The sequence below is a fragment of the Lissotriton helveticus genome, chromosome 1_1, assembly GCF_964261635.1.
Source record: "Lissotriton helveticus chromosome 1_1, aLisHel1.1, whole genome shotgun sequence".
Classification (NCBI taxonomy): domain Eukaryota; kingdom Metazoa; phylum Chordata; class Amphibia; order Caudata; family Salamandridae; genus Lissotriton; species Lissotriton helveticus.
Window position 1 is genome coordinate 368070765 of NC_136057.1, and position 25089 is coordinate 368095853.

At 45.8% G+C, this 25089-nt stretch overlaps 1 protein-coding gene across 5 annotated transcripts in view; it reads right to left on the minus strand.

Annotated features, from left to right (window-relative positions):
* ADIPOR2 (adiponectin receptor 2) overlaps positions 1-25089 on the minus strand; it is a 496680-nt gene that overhangs the window by 44086 nt on the left and 427505 nt on the right. For all 5 annotated transcript variants that reach the window (XM_078673675.1, XM_078673674.1, XM_078673676.1 and 2 more), the window contains one exon: positions 6734-6927. In XM_078673675.1, the coding sequence (XP_078529801.1) occupies positions 6734-6927 (194 nt within the window). The remainder of the gene's footprint in view (positions 1-6733; positions 6928-25089) is intronic.

Consider the following 25089-nt stretch of genomic DNA (forward strand, 5'->3'; position numbering starts at 1 on the left):
TTTGAAAATGAGTTTTCCCCTTACTACCATAGATTTTGTGGTCAACCGAGAATTGGGAGCGGCTGAGCACAAATTAGCAAAGAGCTCAACGTTTATACAACTGCAACCTCAGCACATTTGTGGATAGTTATTGTAATCACGTCTGTAATGGGTATGCATTGATACAAACACAGTATTTCATCCACTTCAGCTGCCCTCTTAAAGCAACAAACAGATATTTTTTCCATGGACGCCAATAATATGATCCAATTAATTTTCACTCACAGAATAAACCAACAGTGAAAATTAATAGGATCATATTATTGGCGTCCGTGGAAAAAACCTGTTTGTTGCTTTAAGAGGACAGTTGAAGTGGATGAAATACTGTGTTTGTATAAATGCATACCCATTACAGACGTGATTACAATAACTATCCATGAGGGTGCTGAGGTTGCAGTTTTATAAATGTTGACTTGGTTTACATTAGGTTTCTAATGTATATAGGCCACCTTTGGTAGTAGGGTGCAAGAACTGCGTAAACACCTCTGCATATATAGGATGTTATTGCGCGTTGCTCTGACTGACAATTTGATACACTCAAGTATCTGTACGAGGTGCGGAATTTCCCCATTTGGGTCCACTACTACCGCCCCTAGTTTGCACCACACAAAGAGCTGTTTATGATCTTTCTTTAAGAGCCTAAAGCTGCAGAATGCCCTCAACCACTCACTAGATTTCATCAGAGCAGCCTCATCCCTTCACGGGCTAAAGGCTAAACGTTTAGAGGCACTGTTAGGCTGCAATAGATCGTATAACACATAGATTGAGTGAAGGTCTCAAGACATGATGAAACACAGAGTGTTCACTAATCTTTTAATTCCCCCCTCCCAATACAAACCCATCTCCTCCCTTGTACTATCTATGCCATTCTATAAGACAAACTGGATGTGGCCTGGGGCACACTGCCGACTACGCCAACAGCTTTTCTCCCATCGTCTTCTACAGTTAAGATACAGCAAATTTAAGTGTAATTAACCACTAGGAGATTTTTTGTGCTCCAGGGGCTCTGAAGTGCCAGAATAGGGTCAGCTTCGCACTTTAAAACGTGCATCAGTGATTACACGAGAATAGTTTGTATGCAAAGATGCATCTAATGGTTAAACTCTTTCACAGCAGTGGCGGCTCCTCCGCAGTGGCGGAGGAGAGTCACCTCACTGCCTGGCGCAGAGCCAGCAAACGAAAAAAACAAATGATGCTCTAGTATCTTTAATTTTTTTATTTGCCAGCTCTGAGACAGCTTGTGCATGGAGGAGTGGGGAGTGGGAGGGGGGAGGAGGAGTGATTGTGCACTCCCTAAACACGCATCTGTGTTTGGCCAGCCGTCTCAGGCCGAACAAAACACTCATGTAGCACTTAGGTTTCTCCAGCCCAGCTGCATTCAGAAGCTAGGCTGGAGAAACCCCACAGACTCCATGACCTGAGTGGAGCGTCTTTCCTGCCCGCTCAAGCCAATCCCCATGCTGCTCTGAGGCACAAGGATGGGAATGAAGTCTGTCCCAGGGGCTGCTGGGACCCAGGAAGAGGCCAGCTGCGCGATGCAGGAGGCAGCGTCAGGTACGTTTTTTAAATTATTACACCGTCCCTCCAGAGCTCGCTCTCCCTTCACTGCGAACACCTCACCTGCCCCACTACCCTTTGTTAGCGTCGGACGTCACTGTTTCACTAACAACCCTACCTCCTCCTCACGACTCTGTAGATTGACCACTGTTTACGCTTGACAACAATTTTAGCTCATTTCAAGGGCTACTCTGCAATCATGCACATTATGATTCACTGCTTTTGAATTTGAATTTAAAAGCATTTATAGAGCGCTCATATACTAGGCAGTTTCTTGGCGCTTAAAAGTTAACAGTGGCAAGAACAGGTAGACAGAAAACAGTGGCTAACCGTGAAACGCTTGCTGGAACAGGAAGGTTTTTAAGGCCCTGCGATATTCCATATAGGAGGGCAGAAGTCTTACTGAAGAAGGAAGGGCGTTCCAGAAGGTGGGGGCCAGAACTGAGAATTTCTGACCACCAGCTCTTTTCTTCTTAAAGCGTGGTACTGTCAGCAAGCCTAGGGAGGAGGAGGGAAGAGCTCTCTGCGGGCAATAGTTTGTGACAGCAGAATTAATAAATGCCGGGGCAGTGCCCACTCGGGCTTGAAAAGTGAGGCATCCCAATTTAAACAGTGCCCGCTGTTTAATAGGGAGCCAGGGAAGGGCTTTCAAAAGGGGGGTGGAATGGTGTGACTTAGCCAGGCCGTAAACCAGGCGGGCTGCCTGGTTCTGGACCAGCTGAAGATGATGGAGAGCATATGCGGGGACACCGTTATAAACGATGTTCCCGTAGTCAATTTTTGATAGGACCATGGCCATTGTTATCAGTTTGAGGGCAGGAATAGAAAAGAACCGGGATATTTTCCTGATGGTCCGTAAAGAGAAAAAACAAGAAGAAACAACTGAACTAATATGTGAATGAAGTGTGAGTTGATGATTAAGAGTAATACCTAACGTTTTAACTGATAGGGAGGGAGTGGGGGGGTACCCAGGGATGATGGCCAAAAAAGAGGTGACCAGGGATTACCGATACCGCCCGTCAGGACCAGCTCTGTTTTGTCCGGATTTAACTTGAGGTGGTTCATATTCATCCATTCACGGATGAATAACATCACGGACTGGAAGCCGGTTTGACCTGACGAGGCCGGGGACAAATCAAAAATAAGTTGGAGGTCGTCGGCATAGTTATACACCTCGACCTCCATGTGTTGTAAAGAAAAAATAAGAGGGAAGATGTATAAATTAAAAAGTAAGGGGGAAAGGGAGGAGCCCTGGGGAACTCCACAAGTGATTTTACGGGGGGGGGCAGCGAATTCCGCCAGGTGGACAGCCTGAGAGCGATCCGACAGGAAGGACTCCAGCCAGGCCAAAGGGGGGCCCTCGATGCCTGCCGACTTGACACGGCGCAGAAGGATGGAATGGTCCACCGTGTCAAAGGCGGCGGACAGATCTAATAGAACGAGGGCCTGAGGAGTGCTGGAGTCCAATAGCTCCCTGAGTCGGTCCAGGACAGAAATGACCACCTTTTCTGTGGAGTGACGAGGGCGGAAGCCTGCTTGGCAGGGAGCAAGATATTCGCTGCCCTCAATAAAGGAACTCAGGACCTGAGTAAGGTGAGACTCGGCGATCTTCCCTAAAAAAGGAAGAAGAGAAATTGGTCGATAGTTGGCCGGGCGCCAGGGTCTGCCCCGGGTTTTTTTAAGATGGGGATGACCGTAGCAGCCTTAAAGGAAAGGGGGACAATACCCTGTTCAAATGAATTGTTTAACAGGGTAAGAGCGGGGGAGGGACAATCCAGGAAAATCTGACTTAATACTTGTGCTGGGCAAATGTCGGCGGGGGAGCCCGATTTCACCCTCCTGAGAAGAGGGGGAAGTGAATCCGGAGTCAAGGGGGGGGATAAATGCTAGAGACTTGCTGTTGGTAGGAATGGGGTACTCACAGAAAGTAGGTGAAGGAGGCGGAAGGTTAGCTTTAATAGTAGCCACTTTTTCTATAAAAAATTCATTTAAAGAGTTACACATGGTCTGTGAAGGGGGGATTTTTAACTGGGTCCTATCAGAGGCGGCCAACTCGTGGACCATCGCAAAGATCTCTCGTGGCTGGTTCTCAGCCGCCAGGATGCGTCCAGAGAAGTAGTCTTTTTTTGCGACTAAAATGTTTTGCTTGTATTCGGAGAGGACTGTGATGTAAAGCTGCTTAGCTAAAGGACAGTAGGCACGTCGCCATGCACGTTCGGCCTGCCGCACTATTAGTTTCTTGGCTTTTAAAGCTGGACTAAACCACTTATTGCCACTGTGAACGCGATTAATAATTACTCGCTTAAGTGGGGCTATGTGGTCACAGGTATTAACAAGCCAATTGTCCAATGCGGTGGCCTGGGAATGTAAAGCCAAACCCTCAAGGGCTGGGAGGGAGGAACGGAGTGAGCTGCACAGGGTAGGGATGTCGACTCGGCTCCAGTTCCGGGTCCAAATATTTTTGGGATGACGAGGAGGGACAGGAGTGTTAAGGGCTAGTGAGAAGGACAGGAGGTGGTGGTCCGACCAGGCACAGGGCAGTACCGAGGGCGCCGAAATGGGGATGTTGAAAGTCCATATCTGGTCAAGTGTATGCCCCTGCCTATGTGTGGGAATATGAACATGTTGCGAGAAGTTCAGGCTGAGGAGTAGTGCGGTAAAGTCTTTAGATATTGCATCCTCAGCAGGATCGCCGGGCCAGAAATTAAAGTCTCCAAGGACTAGCACTGAGGTGTTGTTAATAGACAGGGTGCCTAAAAGTTCCTGGAGTGAAGTGACGAAACCGGGGGAAGGCTGGGGAGGGCGGTAGACCAAAACACAGGTAAGCGGAGTTTTAAAGGAAACAGAACGCACCACTAGACAATCTGACGTTGGCAAGATGGAGTAAGGCAGCGTTTGAAATTGTAGCCCCTCTCGCGCTATTAGGGCAACTCCACCCCCGTCTTCCCGTTTGGACGGTCGGCACGGAGGGCAGAATAAGAAGGGGGAAGGGCCGCAAGGACGTCAGGGAGAGAGTCTTGGCGGTACCAGGTTTCCGTTAAAAAGAGCAGATCTGGGCTCTCGGTGTCCAATAGATGGAAGATGTCAGTTTGGTGCCGCACTGCGGACCTGGTATTAAGCATAAAAGCAGAAGTGGCAGGAATGGGGGTAAGGGTGTGTGGTCTGAGAGTGGGTGGTATAGTGGTGGAAGGGATAGGTCTGGAACAGTGCAGGGAGGGGCTGAGGCGACCAACACCAAGTGCTGTAATACAAGCAAGGGTGGCAGAATCAAGTGCATAGGCGGAATGTAAGGAGTGTAGTAAATGCGAAGAGTAAGTAAGCAATTGGGCATGATGATGTGGCCCTGGTCCCAGCCTGGCGCGGACGGGCGCAGACGGGCAGGACTTTGGCACGACTTCGGCGCGAAGTCGGCGCGCCCGCTGCGCTCGTCCGCTGCGCTTCCGCCATTGCATCATTAAGTACCAAAAAAAGAGAAACACTAGCCCGCTGACCTGCCAATCGGCCAGCAGGGCGGAAGTGAGGATGTGGGGGCGGAGAAGGGATTTCGTGCTCACGTGGCCACCGCCGCTGCAATCAGCACAAGCCGTGGCGGATCGGTGCCTGGAGCAAGGTACAATACTATGCAAGAGAAGCGTTGCACCGAGGAGCGGCGATCAGAGGCAAGTGAGTATTAGATCGTTAGCAAGTCAACAATCTAACAAAACAGTACATAAGGTCAAAAGTAAAATCAAACACACAGCGCAATAATGGTTAAAATGTTTTTAAAAGTGCAAGCCAGAGAAGCGCATAGCCTCCGCGACCTCTCTTACCAGCTATTAGCTTTTCTCAGCTGGTCCCCAAGTTTCGTCTCTTAAATTCAGCACTCACTATATTCCTACTTTACACGATCTAGTACAGTCCTCCTACCACTCATTTTTATAAAATTTGAAGTGCATTTTGGTAGCTACTAGTAATTGATTTTTCTTTAATTAACTATCTATAAAATAAGTATATTATATGAAGTCAAAAAAACAACTTCAGAATTACATTGTGCAATGTAAACAAGGCCCATAAAAACTTTAAGGAGGGACATTGTGCTTTTGAGAGGAAAAGCTCTTCTGATGGAGAAGGATGGGAGAACTTTCATCCAAGATAGACATTTAAAAACCCGATGGCAACACTGCTCAAAAACACGTGTGAAACAATACATTCCATCAGAAAAGACATAGGCTTAAGGCCGAGAAACCAACCCTTCCCTCTTCAATGACACCTTTATGATTGTTGCCACCCACGTAGCCACACTGAAATAAATACGGTAGGGTTCACTCCAGTACCATAGCCCAGGGCTGGAAAGTTCAATGTTTACAGGCAATTTAAGTACAGATGTGAACTTGAATAAGGAGCGAGAGGGCTGATGGCTGGCATCGGCATCATTTCCTAGGTGGAGGACTAAGAGACAAGGGTCGGGTAACAAAATTGGTTAGCAGCAGGCTTTTGGAAATGGACAGCGGGACCATGCCATGTGCGGGGTATCATCAAAGCCAAGGTGTGGGACAAGGATCCTAGTGCTTGTCTCGAAAAGAGCGTTTGCACAATGGTGAGGAGTTGTAGGAAGCACCAGGCAAAGAAAGTGACCCCAAGACCAAGGGCTGGATTAAGAAAATTGAACATAGTTGTTAAGTCTGAAAATATACTGTGTGCTATATGGTTGGGCACAAGCAGTGAGAATCTAGAAAATGTTACTGTTCAATAAGGGCATTAAAAAATAGGAGCTGTCAGAGCAAAGTCGCAGACAATATAGGCTAAACACTATGGACCAGTGCTGTTAATCTGTATGTAACAGGAGGCGGAAATGTATAACAATTACACTAAGAAACAAACAGCTTCTTGTGGAGGCTTGGGCAGAAACAACCAACAAAACGTTACATACATGAAAGGAAGCATAAAAATCTAAAGAGACAAAAAACTATCAAATTCATGCCTAGTGTGCAGGATTCGTAGTACCCAAAGCTTCAATAATCGAACGAGTAAAGAGTATGCCAACCCTGTGAGGGGAGAAAGGATGCACAGACCTGGGAAGTGGACTAACAGAGGTTTAATACGGACTCCAATGACAATATCCAGTGACAATGAATACAGGGTTCCTACACAGACTTACCCAGATGTCACATTTTCCAGGGAAGAATCGCTCGGGGATGCGGGCGGCATATAGTAAGGCCCCAGTGATGTAGAGGGTGGCCATGAGAAACAGCCAGCCAACTTGACCCATTGTGGCGGCCTTCAAGAAGCCCTCGGCGATGACAAAGTGCAGAGTAGGGATGATGCCACTCAGGCCCAGTCCCACAAACACCCCTATAAAAAGTACACAAAGAAGAGAAAATGAGACAACTGTGTAGAAGTTAATATACATGACTAATAAAAGCAGTTTCTTCCCAATAACTGTGTACCTCTTGAAATTTGCGACACTCAGCATATGTTCACAACACTTTACTACATATTTACAGCAGAAGTACTACCAGAATGAGTCTCAAAAGGAAACTTCTTAGCCACATTTACAGCTGTTCCAATGTTTGCCTGTTGTCCATATCCAATTAAATTCTAATCATAGGCTGATTATTATTTGCAATGCGCATACGAATGCCAGGGTCCAGCTTAAAAGTGCAGTAAACAATATAACCTATATTTAGAACATTGAAATAATAAGACCTTGTAGTGTGTGGTGCTCGTATAGCGTGAACCCAGCTGGAAAGGCAGTGAACCACTGTACAGGATCAAAGGCAAGCATACAGTCAAAGGAGGAGAGGCAGCTGGTTATTGGATTCTTACTGCATTGTGATGTAGTGTTCTATTTAAAGAGGGGTGTCTTCAACGTTTTCTTAAATTGGAGTAGTGCTGGGGCAGGCCTTAAGGATACCCGGATGATGTTCCAGAGGGGGCTGGACTGGGAACCAAAAGCAGCCATGAAATATTGTACCAGAACCCCCCACACTCCCTACCAGTAACTGACAACAATTAGCTTGTCACTTTAAAAGAGTTCAAGAGCCAGATTCGGGGGCTTTTGTTTTAGTTTTGTACATTTTGAATTCGAGAGATCTACACAATGTCAGAATGTCACACGTATCTGTCTACACGAGTAATTGCACTAATAATTATTTATGCATCACCTACTAATGCCTTTATTGACACCCAAAGGACCTCTTGAGTAAACGCAGAGTAACAAAATACTAAGGAAAAAACATAGTTTTATGCTTTGCGGTTTGCATGCAGTTCCTTGATCCCAGTTTATAACTAAGCTAAGCAATTTTTCAAGGATTGTAAATTGTGACCTACTGGTCACATCCGAATCTCTGTAATGCACTGAGCTATCTAAATAAAATAAATCTGTGATCTGCCTGCTACATGCTGTGCCATGCAGCAGGCACAGTAACCCTTTATGCTATTTTATGGAGAGTCAACATTTTGTCAAAAGTGCATAAAGAACTCTCCAGCAAGTTCACAGGCCACCAACATTATGCTACTGTACCACAGAGCTTTCTGTGCATAAAACGAGCTCTATAGCAGGTGCCTTAAGCTCATTAATTATTTTAAAATGCAATTTGTTTGGAATCCTAAAGTAAGCCACAACAAAGTTCACATTTGTTCTTGAAAAATTCCAGCAGAGCATGTGCGGTCTCTTCGAGACATGCTGTATCTAGGATAAAAGCTTGAAAAAACACCCATCTTTTTCATTGGTTCTTCTTGCTGTCCTTTAGAAATGCTAGCTTTTCATTGGTAAATAAACTTAATAGTGAACAAGTTACTTACCTTCTGTAACGCTTTTTCTGGTAGATACAGTATCTGCCTGTGGATTCCTCACCTTGTGAATATCCCCCTTGCGTCAGTAACGTTCGGAAAATTCTTCGTAACACGCCGGCGTGGACGACGTCATAGGAACGCGGCATCGCACGCGACTCCGTCTGACGTCACAGACTCCTTATTAGGCCCACGTCGGCGTGAGGACATCAGTTCCGCCCTTTTTTCTGTGCCTTCGAGGCACCTGGACGGACCAATGACAGCAAATATACATATATACAGTGTACATAGTACATACAAACCAGAACAGCACACATAGTGCGAAACAAAGGTATAAAAAAAACCAATATATATACAAATATAAATATAAATATACATAAACCTAGGTATAGCAGAATGGACAACGGGGAGGCGGGTGGGTCAGTGAGGAATCCACAGGCAGATACTGTATCTACCAGAAAAAGCGTTACCGAAGGTAAGTAACTTGTTCTTCTGATAGATACATCTGCCAGTGGATTCCTCACGTGAATAGAGTCCCACAGCAGTCCCCACTCCCGGAGTAGGGTGTCCACCCTGCTATACCAAGAAATCTTGGAGGACAGAGCGTGCGAAGTGGCTATCCCTCTTCACTTCGGTATCCAAGCAGTAATGCTTCGCGAAAGTGTGGAGGGAGGCCCAAGTCGCGGCTCTGCAAATGTCCTCAACAGGTACACCTCTAGACAATGCAGAAGTAGCAGACCTATCTCTGGTAGAATGAGCTCTTATACCCTCAGGAGGGTCCTTACCTGCCAGGGAGTAGCAAATCTTGATGCACAGGATTATCCACCTGGAAAGTGTGCGCTTGTGCACCGCTCTGCCCTTCCGACAGCCAGCAAAACCAACAAATAGCTGGTCGTCCAACCGGAAGTCTTTAGTTCTGTCCAGATAAAAAGACACCGCCCTCTTAGGGTCCAGACGGTGCAGTCTCTCTTCCTCCTTAGAAGGGTGAGGGGGAGGATAGAAGGTAGGAAGGGTAATGGACTGTCCTAGATGGTAGGGAGTTACCACCTTAGGCAGAAAAGCAGCCCTGGTCCTAAGAACCATTCGATCAGCATGAATGGTCAGGAATGGGGGCGTAGAACTAAGAGCTTGAAGCTCACTCACCCTCCTTGCCGAGGTGATTGCAACTAAGAAGACCGTCTTGAAAGACAAAAGCCTCATGGGACACTTGTGTAAGGGTTCGAAGGGAGAACCCATTAAGAATGTTAAGACAAGATTTAAGTCCCATTGAGGCACGATAAATGGAGAAGGAGGGAACTTATTAGTGAGGCCCTTCAGAAACCTCAAAACCACTGGAGATTTAAAAAGAGACGGCTGGTCCGGCAAGCAGAGAAATGCCGATAACGCCGAAAGGTAACCTTGGACTGTGGCAACAGTAAATCCTTGCTGCGCCAAAGAGAGAGCAAACTGAAAAATATCGGACAGATGAGCCCTCAAAGGATCAATAGCCTTCTCCCTACACCAAACAACAAATTTAGACCATCTATACGAATAGATGGATTTGGTATTGTCACGCCTGGCCGAAAGAATGACATCCACCACATCGTGAGGGAGAGAAAAGGAATTCAGGTTGCCCCGTTCAATCTCCAGGCATGAAGGTGTAATGTCTGGAGGTGGGGGTGTAGAACCTGCCCCTCCATCTGAGAGAGGAGATCTACCCTGAGAGGGAGACGGAGTGGCGGGTGAGAGGAGAGGTGGAGTAGGCCCGTGTACCACATCCTTCTTGGCCAATCCGGGGCGACCAATATGACTTGGGCCCGGTCCTGGCGAATCTTCCTCAAAACCCGAGGAATCAAGGGTATGGGAGGAAACACGTAAAGGAGTTGACTTCCCCAACTCAACTGAAACGCGTCCCCCAGTGCTCCTTGCATCGGATACTGGAGACTGCAGAATGACAGGCAGTGCACATTCTCGCTAGTGGCGAACAGGTCCACCCGAGGAGTCCCCCACATCTGAAAGATGTCGTGAACAACCTCCAGATGGAGCCTCCACTCGTGGTCGGCAGAGAACTGCCGACTGAGAACGTCTGCATGTACGTTCAGAACTCCGGCCAGATGATTTGCCATCAGACAAATCTGATGGTCCTGAACCCAGGACCAGAGACGCAGAGCCTCTCTGCAGAGACACTGCGACCCTACTCCTCCCTGCTTGTTGATATACCACATCGCGGTCGTGTTGTCCGTCAGGACTTGAACCGACTGACCGCGAAGGGAAGGGAGGAAGGCCTTGAGCGCCAGACATATCGCCCGCAACTCTAGAAGGTTGATGTGAAGCAACCTTTCCTCTGGAGACCAAAGACCTTTGACCTCCAGATCCCCCAGATGAGCACCCCACCCGAGAGTGGATGCATCCGTTATCACTGTGGCAACCGATGGAGGCAGTTGGAAAGGCTTTCCTTGAGACAGATTGCCTTCCACGCTCCACCAAGACAGATCCGCTGCAGTTTCTCTGGAGATCCTCACTGACTCCCTGAGATCTCCGTTGTGTTGATACCACTGCCTGCGGAGGCACCACTGGAGTGCCCTCATGTGCCAGAGTGCATGGTTGACCAACAGAATGCAAGAAGCCATCAGACGAAGGACCTTCAGGACTGGAACAACCGCTCCATTGTAGAATAAAGGAATCATTTCTTGTATGTCGCGAATCCTTTGAGGTGGAGGGAATGCACGACATACAGTAGTGTCCAGTACCGCACCTATGAACAGGTTGCGCTGGGAGGGCACCAGGTGAGACTTGGGTACATTTATCGAAAAACCCAACCTGTGCAACAACTGAGTTGTCTCTTGCAGATGATGGAGCACCTTCTCAGACGACTCTGCTTTGATCAGCCAGTCGTCCAGATAGGAGAACACAGGAATCCACGACCTTCTGAGATGCGCAGCCACCACTGCCATCACCTTGGTGAAAACTCGAAGCGCAGTAGTAAGTCCAAACGGAAGGACCGCAAACTGGTAGTGCTGCGATCCCACCGTAAAACGGAGATACTTCCTGTGCGACTTCAGGATGGGGATGCAGAAATAAGCATCCTGCAAGTCGATCGACACCATCCAGTCTTCTTCCAACAGCGCTTGAAGAACCTGCGCAAGAGTGAGCATCTTGAACTTTTCCTGTTTCAGATACAAGTTCAAGATCCTGAGATACAGGATTGGTCGAAGTTTGCCATCCTTTTTGGGGATCAGGAAATACCGGGAGTAGCACCCCTGACCCCTCTCCTGCTCCGGAACCACCTCTATCACACCCTTTCTGAACAGTGCCAGGACTTCTTCCTGCAGGAGAAGCAGGTGGTCCTCCGAACAATAACCTTGGCAAGGAGGGTAATTGGGAGGGAACTCCTGAAAAGGAAGTGCATACCCATTTTCTACGAGATTGAAAACCCAAAGATCTGATGTAACAGATTTCCAATCTCGTAGAAAATGAGTAAGCCGACCCCCTACGGACCCGCATGATCCTGAATGGCAGATCTAGGGCTGCTTTGCTGTTGTAGGTGGGGGGTGGGTATTAGAGGAGGAAGATGCCTGACGTCCACGACCCCTCTGTCTACCTCTGTATGACTTGTACAGAGGGTTCTGCTGTTGCTGCTGGCCTTGTTTATAGGAACGAAAAGTGGATCTATCAAATCCCCTAAACTTTCTGGTGGTAGAGCTCCTAGCCTGCAGGCCCAAAGACCTTGCCGTCGCCCGGCTATCTTTGAACCTTTCCAATGCTACATCCGTTTTTTTTCCAAAGAGGCCAGTTCCGTCAAATGGTAAGTCCATTAGAGTAGACTGTACATCTGCTGAAATTTCAGAAGATTTTAGCTAAGCGGCCCTTCTCGTGGCAACAGTAGAGCCCATTATCCTGGCCACAGAGTCTGTCGTGTCCATGCCACTCTGTATTACCTGGCGGGCCGCTGCCTGAGTATCAGAGATTACTTCATTGAAGTTTTTTCTATCTTCCTCCGGAAGCTTAGTTGACAATTGTTTCACGGAGTCCATTAAAGCATGAACATACCTCCCCAGTAAGCAAGTAGCGTTGGTAGATCTAAGTGCCATGCTACCAGAGGAGAAAATCTTTTTTGCAGACTGGTCCAATTTTTTAGAATCTTTATCTGCTGGCACCCGTGGAAAAGAACCTGCAGATCTGTTGGAACAAGCGGCCTGCACAACCAGACTTTCCGGTGAAGGATGTGAAGAAAGAAACTCAGGGTCACCAGGTGCCACCCTGTAACGCCTTGCCACCGACCTGGACACCGCAGGAGCAGTCAATGGTCTCTTCCAGACCTCGATTATTGGTTCAGTCAAAGCCTCAGTGAATGGGAGTGTAGGCTCTATAATAGAGGAAGGCGAATGCAAAACCTCCGTGAGGATGTTAGTCTTGAACTCAACGGTAGGTAAAGTCAGATTGAGCAGCTCCGCAGCCTTCCTACTGACAACATGGTAGGGTGCCACGTCCTTAGATGGTGCATCAGAAACTGATGGCAAACCCCACTCAGGAGAGAGTTCCAGGCCACTAGCACTATGCAGATCCTCAAAACAGTCCCCTTGATCCAGAAGTTCTCCTTCTTCTACTTCAGGATCTTCGTACTCCTTTTCCTCCAAGAGGCGTTGAGCTCTGCGCCTTGACCACTCCAGATGAACCGAAGTCGTCGGATCCGGTAACGACTCAGACGGAGCCGGGACCGGCGTCGAACGAGGAGCCGGGACAGAATCTCGAACAGGCGTCGTACCTCGATCCAGTTCTCGAGGTCGCTCCGGAGCCGGCGAAGCCGTGTGCGGAGTCGATGACCTCGGCGGCGCCGTACCGAGCCAAGGTGTATAAGGCGTCGGCATAAACGGTGCCAGAGCGTAAGCATGAGAGACACCCAAATTAAAAGACAATGGACCCATGGGACCTGCCCGTGCACCAGTGGGGTACATTGCCCTTGTATAAACGCCAAACATGGCGTTAAGGAAGTGCGAGGGGTCCTGTCCAGGACCAGGAAAGGGAGGGTACGAACCCATCGGCTGCTCCGAAGGAGGCTGCTCTGCCAGCGGTTCTTCCTGACCCTCTGGAACCTCTGGGCTCTCCACCGGAGTCGGTGCCTGAGGAATCTCCTCGTCTTCTTCATGCGCCGAAGAATGACGTGAATCCGGATTCGGTTCTTGCTCCGGATCCGGGGAACCCTCACGAGATCGCTCAGGTGAAGGTGACACGAAGTCCTTGTGATGCATACGTGACGAAGACTTCCTCTTCGAATCCGAAGACTCTTTGCCAGAGTGATGTCTTGAGCTATGCTTCCTCCTCTTATGCTTCTTCCTCGAGGAGCCCGAAGCATGACCCGAAGCCGACTTCGACCTGGACCTCGCTCTGGACCTCGACGCCGCTCTTGTCCTCGACTTCGATCGCGACCTCTGCCTCGACCTCGAGCGTCTAGATGTTGACCTCGAAGATCTACCAGCTTCTTTTCCTTTCACTTTGGCCAGCAGAAGTTTCGCCTCACATTCTCGTAAAGCCTTTGGGTTCATCTTGAAGCAGGATCGGCAGTTATTAACATCATGGTCTGTATCAAGATACCACATACAATCGTCGTGCGGGTCGGTAATAGACATCATCCGGGTACACGATCTACACTGTTGAACCCCGTCTTCCTCGACGAAGAATAGACACTCGACAGAGAAACAGTAACACAAAATAGCAACAAGTTACTATCTGAATCACAGAAGATCCCAGAAACCGTTAGCGTCGACGACGCGGAAAAAAGGGAACTGATGTCATCACGCCGACGTGGGCCTAATAAGGAGTCGGTGACGTCAAACGGAGTCGCGCGCGATGCCGCGTTCCTATGACATCGTCCACGCCGGCGTGCTACGAAGAATTTTCCGAACAATGCTGACGCAAGGGGGATATTCACAAGGTGAGGAATCCACTGGCAGATGTATCTATCAGAACCCTCCTTTTGGAATTGTGTATCCTCCCATCAGGACTGGCCCTCTTACATGTGTTCTTACTGTTCAGGCTATTTAAAATTAGAGAGAACTCTTATTTTTTGTTGGCCTGCATTTTTGCTGGTGAACTGTTCTGTTTACTGTGCAATGAAACTTCAGTCGTTCATTTGCTTGCTGTGTGCCTTCCCCGCACCCCTTCCACAACACGGCTTTGGTCTCTTGTCTCCAGTGCCTCCCCGCACCCCTCCCACAACACTGCTCGCATGCCCCAACCACAATCCTGAGGCCACTGCTGTTTTGCTCTTTGTTTAATTTAAGCAGTCTACCCTCCGCCTTGCACCACACTGCTTGCCCCCCTCCGCCCCCCCGAGATTGGGCTTGAATGCTTATGTTATTTTAAATTAGTCAGATACTTTGAATTCCTTTGTTAAATTAGTAGGTTTTATGTATATAACGTGCTGCTTTTATTTATATAGCGTAGCTATCCATGCGCTCAATGTTGATCCGACACAGGACTCGAACAGAGATCCCCAGCTTCCTAGTCAGCATCTGACACCACGGAGTCATATCACTTTCCCTAGCCATGTTGCAGGGTGCAGTACCATACGTGCCCAAAAAAGGTCCCAAGGGACACCCAAGGAAAGCCTATGGTACAACACTTCTTGTTTTTCTTCATAGCAGCACAGCTCTAGTTTCTTGGTGAGGTCGGTGCTTGTTTTGTGTTGGGAAAGGAGTGTGTTGGCAATGTTTTAAAAAAGTTGTTTTTTATTGGAAAGGGCGTGTTTGTGCGCTTTCAAACAGTATCTGTTTATTTATAGATTGTTTACATTTGGTTATTCATGTGCTTTTCCGTCATCTGTAAGTCAGTGTGTCTCATTTATTTATCTTGGGAAGGGAGCGTATCTAGGCACAGCTTTCAAAAATAAAAATTTCGATTGGCAAGGTAGCCTTTGTGCTACTTTAAAAGCAATTTGTTTATTTCCTAGGAAAAAGCTACATTTTCTTTGTTCCTTTGTCAATGGGAAAGTTGTCAGTGTTATTCTTGGTCTGTCGTAAGGTAAAGATTTACTGTCGATGCCAACTATACGCAAAGAACAGCAAATGTGATTAATAGCCGCAGAGGACAACTTTGAAGCTGTGGAGCCAGGTTCCAGTGCCGGGGATGCTTATCCTCTGATTTGGGGAAAATCACTCAATGTCTATGTGTCGATAAAATACATGCATGCAGTTCGTAACAGCGATATCATTCTTCATAACTATGCTAATTTTCACCTTCATACAGCAAAGCACTCTACTTTCTAATCAAAGCCTCGAAGCATTCATACCCCTGACTCCATACTGTCCTATCCATACTGCTTAAACAAAAAACATCTGCCATGTAATAGGTCTCGCATTACTGAAATTCGGAGCTATTGGCGTTGCAATATTATTTGCAACGTCAATAGCTCAAACGTTCAGTAATGTGGGACCTATTGAATTGCAAATGCTTGTTTTTTTAATGTTGACTGTCAGATTCTGCTCCATGTGACTCTGCACCTTGTGGCTTCCTTTGCTGGCAGAGCGCCTACACAGACTGGAGTGGGAGTGGAGGTCTGCTGATGGCCAGCATTAACACAGGCCCCAGCATAAAGGTTGGTCCCCACTCTTTTCGGCCTCCTGGGGAAACGCCCAGTGACTGATAGGGCCAAGTCCGGGCCTGGCTCCAGTTCCTATGTGCATAGATCTAAAAAACAGGTTCCTTGATTTTTCTATTACCGTAACAATCAAAAGGAGCATACAGACTAAAATTCAATAATCAATACAAATGAAAACATAAAAGTTAAAAAGAAATGCAGAAAATCACATTTATATGCATTACTTATGGCTACAATAGCGCAGAAGATGCAGGTGATTGCAGGGGGTTCAACCGGTTGAGAGACAGAAGCAAGCTCGTGGTTGTAGAAGTTGGGTTTTATTTTGTCTTGAAACTGATGAAGCGGCTGATTAGCCTTAGTCTTATACTTCTGGGAAGGGTGTTCCAGAGTGCTGTCTCTGCTACCTTTAAAGATCTGCCTCCTTCATTTGGACACATACAGTTTAGACTACGAACAAAGGAGGGGTGCGAATGGTCTATGGAATTGGAAACCATTTGACATGTATTTGGCGGCTTTCCCAATAACTTTTCAGATTAAGTTGAGAACTTTGTGTTGGATATGGTAAGCCACGTTAGTTGATGTTTCATGGCTCACAGGACTTGGTTTCTCTTAGGTTATAACTGATGCAGATGTCTCTGTTCTGCATTAACTGTAGTTTCTGAATATGAATTTTGATATTAATGTGGCACACCACACAGTAAAAACAATGTCCTCCATGATAAAATAATTAAATGATGTGCACAAGTTCCTGTTCTGAGATCTTTGCATGGAAGCTATTGCCCAAGAATGCTGAAACAGCAGCCCTGAAGAAAATCATAAAAAGTATCCAGCCCCCATCAAGAAGTGAGATAATTTGATCCTTAAAGAATCCTGCAAATGAACAGCTTACCACCCCGACCCTATCCTACGTTTCAGTATACGGAACAACATACTGCAGAAGAGAGGTCAGTCTTTTGCCTACACCATCTTATTTCATATCTTAGGCTTGACAGAAAGTCTGAGTTTTGGGCTCTTTCTATTTTTGTTATTCCGAACCGCAAACTTGACCCGAAATCAGGTAACATAGCACCAGTTGCGTTACATGAGGACACATTCATTTTTGTTAAGTACAAGGAGATTAAGTAATTTGCCCAGAATCCCAGGATGTTGAGCGTCCCAGCCGAGACTAGAACCCAGTTCCCCCTCTCCAAGGTCGAACGCCCTAGCCGTTAGGCTAGATCCTCTCCCCAATATGAGTAGGGATACACCTATGTCATACTATTATAGGAAGGTAGACCTTGGGCAGTATTTCATTTATTCATGGTGAAGTGCCTCAGAACTGCAAAAAGGAGTGGAGTAGACAGGTAAGGCAGCCGAGCCTTTAGTCATGGGTACCAGGAACACAGGTTTTAACATATTTTTCAATCGAAGACATTATCGAATTTAAAGGACTGAGGCATTTTAACTCTCAGAAGGTGAACTGGCGGTTTTTAGATGCAATTTTGTATCTTCAAACTTAACATTGCTGTGTGGAGTTTATTAATCTTCAATGTAAACTTTTCTACACGTATTGCAAGATTTGAAAAGGAATAGAAAACAAATAAACGAAAACAATTGATCAGACTGACATAGGTGATTTCACGGTTGAGGTCCCTAAATTAATTAGGCCCTTCCATGAATGCTCCTCTATGACAGAGTTCACAAGCGCATTTCGAATAGTACAGCATATCGCTCAACGATTGTTTAATAAATAATATTTTTGTCGGTGGACCACATGCCTTGAACTCAATGACCCCGCCAAACAAACATAGGCACACCACACCCCTTTATGAACCTGGAGAAATACAGCACCACTCATTAATTCATGGAGTTGTACCTGACGTCAGGGAGCAGTAGGATAGCAGGCAAGCCGTAAAATGCAAACTGCTTCAACACACAGAAGCGTCTTGTTATCCGAATCACTAAGGCAGTTTTCATCTTCTGATGAATATTTATCCATCAAAAAAGCTCTTACATCAGAATGTAAAAAAAATACAAATTCACGATGGAATCCTATTGCATCTGCTTAAACTAATCTAAAGCCCCCTTCGGTGCATTCCTGCCCCACAGAGATCGGTAATAGAGTGATGGCTCCATGGCCATCTCGCGCCAGGTGTCTAAATTTAAATAGGGAAAGGTGATGCATAGCTTTTTTTCCTTCACAAGAACAGGAAATGGGGCCTCCATGCAATTGCTGCAACTTCAGGATTTTTTTTGCTTAATTAGCAAATTGACGCGGTCCTTTGCCCACTATATCCCTGGTACTTCTTAGAGTGCTACGCATTTAGGTCTTTAGTCTCCAAAGCCTAGTGTGCTCCAGAAGTCCAGGCTAACTGAAGAATGAATGACATGAGAGATTGGAAGCAGGGTTTTGTAAATTTCAAAGTAATGGAACTCGCTGACTGTTGTCCAGAATAGCTAAGCATGCTTCAAATGGAATAGGTCTTTATCTGCAACAGCAAACTGTAGACATGATGAAAAAACAAATATTCTAGCAATGAGACACAGGTTTCTATCACTTGTAAGGTACGTTGCTTAAGTTTAGAATAGGATGGGTGTCTACTGGACGGCAATATTTAGAAAGCCTGGGTTAATGAACCCCCGGAAATCACCGGAAGACCTTCAATCCAAGTTAGTTTATACGAGCAATAGTCCTCTGTAACTAAAGATGCCATACAGGATGTTTCAAAGTATCCAATGTCGCAGGACTGGTTTAATTCAATGTTTTTTTCATAAATTGAATGCTTTTTGCTCAATCACTGTACATCACTCATTACACAGATGGCACAAAAATAGTAACGATAAAACGGCACAGCATGAAAAGCAATAGAACTGAAAGAGGATATTTAGTGCTTCTTCTCGACAGAACAAAAGGAAAAATGCACAGGCAAAGCCAAGAGGCATTAACGATCACAGAATTAACGATCCAAAATAGATACCAGTCTTATCAGTTTTTGACTTTATGCTGGTCTTTGACCCTGTACAGCGCTCGCCTGCCTTTTGGCGAAATGTGGCCTATGTAAATACCACATACATACCTACAGAAACACAACAGGTCTGCCCTTAGCAAGCCTGTGATGCTTTAACATTTATTTTCAAACATAAGTACTAAGCATTAAAGGTGTAAAAGTAATAATAAGTAAAACTGCTATGGTTTAAAGGTGGTGTGCATATACTTGCAAACAAGTAAGTAAAATAGGTATATACCTTTGTATGTAGTATTTTTGTAGCTCAAACCAGGGAGCATTATACACGATCAACGGGAATCGTACAGTCAAAGCACCCTGATGGGAGAGAGAACTGGGTTGTGGACAATTAATGCATTGTAATGTAGTTTTCTCTAAAGTGAGACTTCAACTTTTTCTTAAATTGGTGCAGCGCTGGGGCGGTCCTAATGGATACGGGGATATTATTCCAGATTCAGGTGCATAGATTGGAAAGGCATGCTCCATTGTTTTTTTCTTTGTTTTCACTTAGTCTGCAGTCTGATAGTGTCTAAGCGGTGGGTGTACTGAGAATCACCAGAGATGGGGAACTTGTCTGCATGGTAAGCAGCCAATATCATCCTATCACAAGACATCACCACCATCTACTAAGGAGATGACACCCAATTCATCCTCACCCTGGCGAACAAGAAACACCAGCAGAATCAACTTCACCACCTGCATGACCATGGTAGCCAACTGGATGCCAATCAACTGCCTGAAGCTCAACTCTGACAAGACGGATGTACTGGTCTTCGGCAACAAAACCTCCCAATGGGATTCCACCTGGTTGCCATCGGAGATAGGACCAATACCCACAAACCACATTAGAAATCTAGGGATCATCTAAGATGACAAGCTCAACATGACGGCTCAAGCCACAGCAGCATGCACCTCCTGCTTCTACGCATGCTTCGAAAGATCTTCTAATGGTTGTCTCAGAGAACCAGGTGGACCGTAATGCAAGCTCTCATCATCAGGAGGCTGGACTACAGCAACATACTCTAAGCCGGAATCTCGAAACAACTTCTACACAGACTCCAGACCATCCAGAACGCAGTCGCAAAACTCATATTCTATCTCCCACGTTGCACCCACATCACACCGCAGCTCTGGAAGAGTCACTGGTTCCCCATTCACAAGTGCAGCCAATTCAAACTTCTCATGCACACAAACAAACCCCTATATACAGGGCCAGCATACCTGAGCTGCCACATAAACTTTCACAAACCCACCAGACACCTACGTTCTGCCTCACTATCACACACTCCCTGTATCCACAAACCTTGAGGTCGCTCATTCTGCTATATCACACCCAAGACTGGAACAACACCCCTCAAAATTTCAGACCCTACTCTTAAGAAGCGGATGACCTGGCTCTTCATATAAGCACCTTGGGGCCACACACCAACACACCTTGCCCAAGCGCCTGGATAACTTATCGGGTGATTATTGAGCTATAAAAGTCAACATGACATAGAACATAACTGGGGGTGTAGGTTGCGACAGCTTTGTAAATGATGCAGCTGCTTTAGAAGGCCGTGCCTGCTGCCAAGGAGGGTATACAACCTTTACAACGCAACTTTTACAACGACCTACCATTACCACGCAATTTTTACAACGCAGGATCCATTACAACGAAGTACCATTACAACGCATGTATTTACAACGCAAGTACTTTTACAACGCATACCATTACAACGTAAGTATTGGTAAGTATATAATTTTATTAAAAATATTATAAGTTTGGGTTTTTGGGTAAAGGGGTATTTTTAGGGTTCAGGGTCAGTTTTGGGTTTTTGGGTAAAGGGGTATTTTTAGGGTTCAGGGTCAGTTTTGGGTTTTTGGGTAAAGGGGTATTTTTAGGGTTCAGGGTCAGTTTTGGGTTTTTGGGTAAAGAGGTATTTTTAGGGTTCAGGGTCAGTTTTGGGTTTTTGGGTAAAGAGGTATTTTTAGGGTTCAGGGTCAGTTTTGGGTTTTTGGGTAAAGGGGTATTTTTAGGGTTCAGGGTCAGTTTTGGATTTTTGGGTAAAGGGGTATTTTTAGGGTTCAGGGTCAGTTTTGAGTTTTTGGGTAAAGGGGTATTTTTAGGGTTCAGGGTCAGTTTTGGGTTTTTGGGTAAAGGGGTATTTTTAGGGTTCAGGGTCAGTTTTGGGTTTTTGGGTAAAGGGGTATTTTTAGGGTTCAGGGTCAGTTTTGGGGTTTTGGGTAAAGGGGTATTTTTAGGGTTCAGGGTCAGTTTTGGGTTTTTGGGTAAAGGGGTAATTTTAGGGTTCAGGGTCGGTTTTTGGGTAAAGGGGTATTTTGGGTAAAGGGGTATTTTTAGGGTTCAGGGTCAGTTTTGGATTTTTGGGTAAAGGGGTATTTTTAGGGTTCAGGGTCAGTTTTGGGTTTTTGGGTAAAGGGGTATTTTTAGGGTTCAGGGTCAGTTTTGAGTTTTTGGATAAAGGGGTATTTTTAGTGTTCAGGGTCAGTATTGGGTTTTTGGGTAAAGGGATAAAGGGTAAAAATTAAATATAATTAAATTTAAATTACATTAAATTAAATTGATTAAATTAAATTAAATTATTTTAATTAAATTAAATAAAATTAATTAAATTAAATTAAATAATATTAATTTTAATTAAATTTACATTTAAAAAAATATTATAAATTTACCAATACTTACGTTGTAATGGTATGCGTTGTAAAGGTACCTGCGTTGTAAATACATGCGTTGTAATGGTACTTCGTTGTAAAGGATCCTGCGTTGTAAAAATTGCGTGGTAATGGTAGGCGTTGTAAAAGTATGCGTTGTAACGTCATACATCCGCCAAGGAGAGCTAACACAGTTTCATCAGGCTAGGGTGATTTGATCAGGCTAGGGTGAGTTGATCATAACCATTAAGGCCCTGATTGAGATGTGTTGCAGCACCTAAGATGCCCTTAGGGGTGCCAGTATGGAGTCTAAAAGGCCATCATCCAAATCCCAGAGTCTTAAGGGTTGAACAGGAGCTCTGAAGTCACTATCTGGAAGAAATTGTTTGACTTTCTTTAGAAAAGAGAACTAATGCCAGGCGAAATTGAGATTTTGGCAATGTGTTCCTTGAGGGTGAGGCTGCTGTCAAAGTTAATTCAAGTGACTCTGCATACAGTGAAAGCTGGGGTTGGAAGCCGTCAAGGTACGTCACTGAGCCAGGTTTGTACCGTAGCATTTGGCAATGGAGAGGATAATGTCTTGGTTTGCTTGAGCTTTAGGTAGGCACAGGACAGCCAGGTCAGGATGATGTGCAAGCTTGGATGCCTATCTAAGGTGAAATGCAGAGTTCCCTCTACATCCAAAGCAAATGCAAACAATAACTCTGATATAGTTACTATCCAGTAATCAGTAGTCAGGAAAGCACTGGTAGGGTATTGGCAAGAACATAGAGCAAAACAAATGTCGTGCCACTTTAAAAAAGTACGATATCCCAGCTTAGTAAGGGTTGGACATGCCTTAACTGCCATTTTCACAAAGGAGGGTGCATGTAATTAATTGTCAAAGCTACACATGTCTCCTAACCCAAGACAATAAAACTTGTTGAAGTGTCTGAGGCACAGACCAGGGGCTTCTTGAAGGTCGTTTCTGTGATGGATATTTCTGCAACATATAGCCTGTATGCACACCTAACAGACAGAATCATGCATCATATATGGATTTGGAAGTAATAGGTTCTATTTTGGGAAGATTACACACATTTCTGGAGCATCAGTAAAACCCAATTTAATGGGAACATGTAAAAGATCTTGTGAACTTACATCTGTCACCTGCCACCACCCACAAAGATTAATAATTGTTTTGTAGGACAGGCTGAGACTAATATACTATACTGATATTAATGGATTTGATAAAGAGTAAGCCAGGCAGCTTATACAATGTCCAGGTCGCCCCAATGACCATTAAAAGTTAGGTTTACTCCAAGCAAACACTCAAGTCTCCAAAAAATATTGCCCAGATACTAACTGAACTCAATAGCCAACTCTGTATCAAGGCAGCATGTCTCAAGAGAACGGTGTTACAATTAGGTCCTCTTACATTTGATGGCACCAAAAGTCAAACTATTTTATCATATGAATACAATGTTCTGCCTTTCTGCTCACGGAAGGCTAAAGTAACCAGCTTTCACAGCTAACACCTTTCTTTTCACTACTTACTCCGTGACTGAGTATGTTTGAGGAATGACGATCAATTGGAAGCAGTGCAGCACAAGAATCTAATTTGGAACCTTTGGAACTGTGGCCTAAGACCATCCTTCAGAACGGAGAGGCAGGTGGGATCAGAGAAGACTCTTTGGGTGACTATACACCAGAACGATTATCAAAGGTCACTAACTTTCATTTGATAGATACTTCAGATTTCTCACCTACGATTCCTCCCTAGGTGGTGGGTCTGAAGGACAGTCAAACAGGGAAAATATGGAGCACTGAGCATGTGAAGTGGCCATCCCTTCTCACCTCTAAATCTAAACAATACTTGAGAAAGGTATGAAGGGAAGACCATATGATTGCATGACTCTCCCTGGGAGAGGAAAACCACTGGCTACTGCTGAGCTAAAATACTTTGCCCTGGTGAAACGGCCCCACATTCCTTCTTACTGGGGGTAGTACATCTTTATGCACAGAATCATCCATCGGGATGAAGTCCTCTGTTGAACTGCCATACCTAACTGTAAACCCTACAAAGGGCTGGTCGTGAGACCTGTTCTCTTTGAGTCGGTCAATGTGAAAACTAACTTGGGTCCAGCCAGTGTAGTCTTTCCTGCACCTTGGTGGGATGAGGTGGAGGGTAGAAACTAGGATGCATAATGCATTGCCCAAGATGGAAAGAGGTGACAACCTGGGGAAGGATCAACGCTTTAGTTCGGAGGACTAAATCTTCCTCAGACCTTAGGAAACAGGGGCATTGCGGGTGAGGGGGGATTTGAAACAAAAAAGTAAAGTTGAAAGTTTCACCTTAACCTCATGGCTGCTGGAGCGATTCCCCTGCAGTGCTGGGTCGTAATAAAAATGGGTGTGGTCATGACGAGCTGAGCTCGTCATGAGCACCTGAGAGGTATATGCCATGACGAGCTGAGCTCGTCATGAGCACCGAAGGGGTTAATCAAAATGAGTCCCTATGCAATGCATATTGGAGGGCACAGAACTTGGGGCCATGGCATTGTCGTGAGTGGCAAAAAGCTCTACCTGATGTGCTGTGCCAACTTCAGATGGACCCGCCACTCATGGTCAACAAGATGATGCTCACTGAGGCTGTCAACCCTTGTGTTGACAAAGTCAGCCAGATGGTTGGGGACTACCTAGATCCCATGATAGTGCCCCGAAGCATGCAGTCTTTATGCTTCTCAACAAAGGAGGCGAGATCTCACTCCATCCTGCTTACTGATGTCCCACATTGTGTTATATTGTCTGTCAAGATCTGAACAGACTGACCACAAAGGGAAGGAAGGCTTTGAGTACCACCCAAACCACGCTCAGTTAAAGCAGCGTGATGTGCAATACCGGCTCTTGTGGAAATCAGAGGCCTCTGTTCCCCCAGCTCTTCCAGATGAGCACTCCATCCAAGGGTAGATGCATCCATCACCATTGTTGTCATGGCCAGTAATTTGGGGAGGTGCGTGTGAGGGAGAGGGATGGCTTGTAGAATGACATACCTTGACACAAATGCTCTGCAACTGACTACCAGGGCAGATCTGCTGCAGTATTTCAGTAGATCACAATGGTGTTTGATGGATGTCACCTCTCCTGGAAAAACTGACTGTGGAGGTACCACTAAAGAGCCTATATGTGCCTAGGAGGATGTATAAAGTCAGAAGACCTACCATGAAGAAGACCATCAGGACTGGACTAGCCTAAATCTCCTGGGATTCTCTGAGGAGGATGGAAAGCTCATGCAGATGCTGTGTCCAGTACTGCCTCTATGAACAGAAGGTATTGAGAGGGTTCATTGATAAAAAGCCCACGTAGAATATCAGCAAGGCTGTGGCCTGTATGTGATGCAACAGCATCTGCAGTGAGCTGGCTTTCAGCAACTAGTTATTCAGGTACGGGAATATGGAGCACCCCAACCTCGAGATGAGTCGCAACCAATGCCATTAAATTGCTCAAGACGAGAGGTGCTAAATGGGA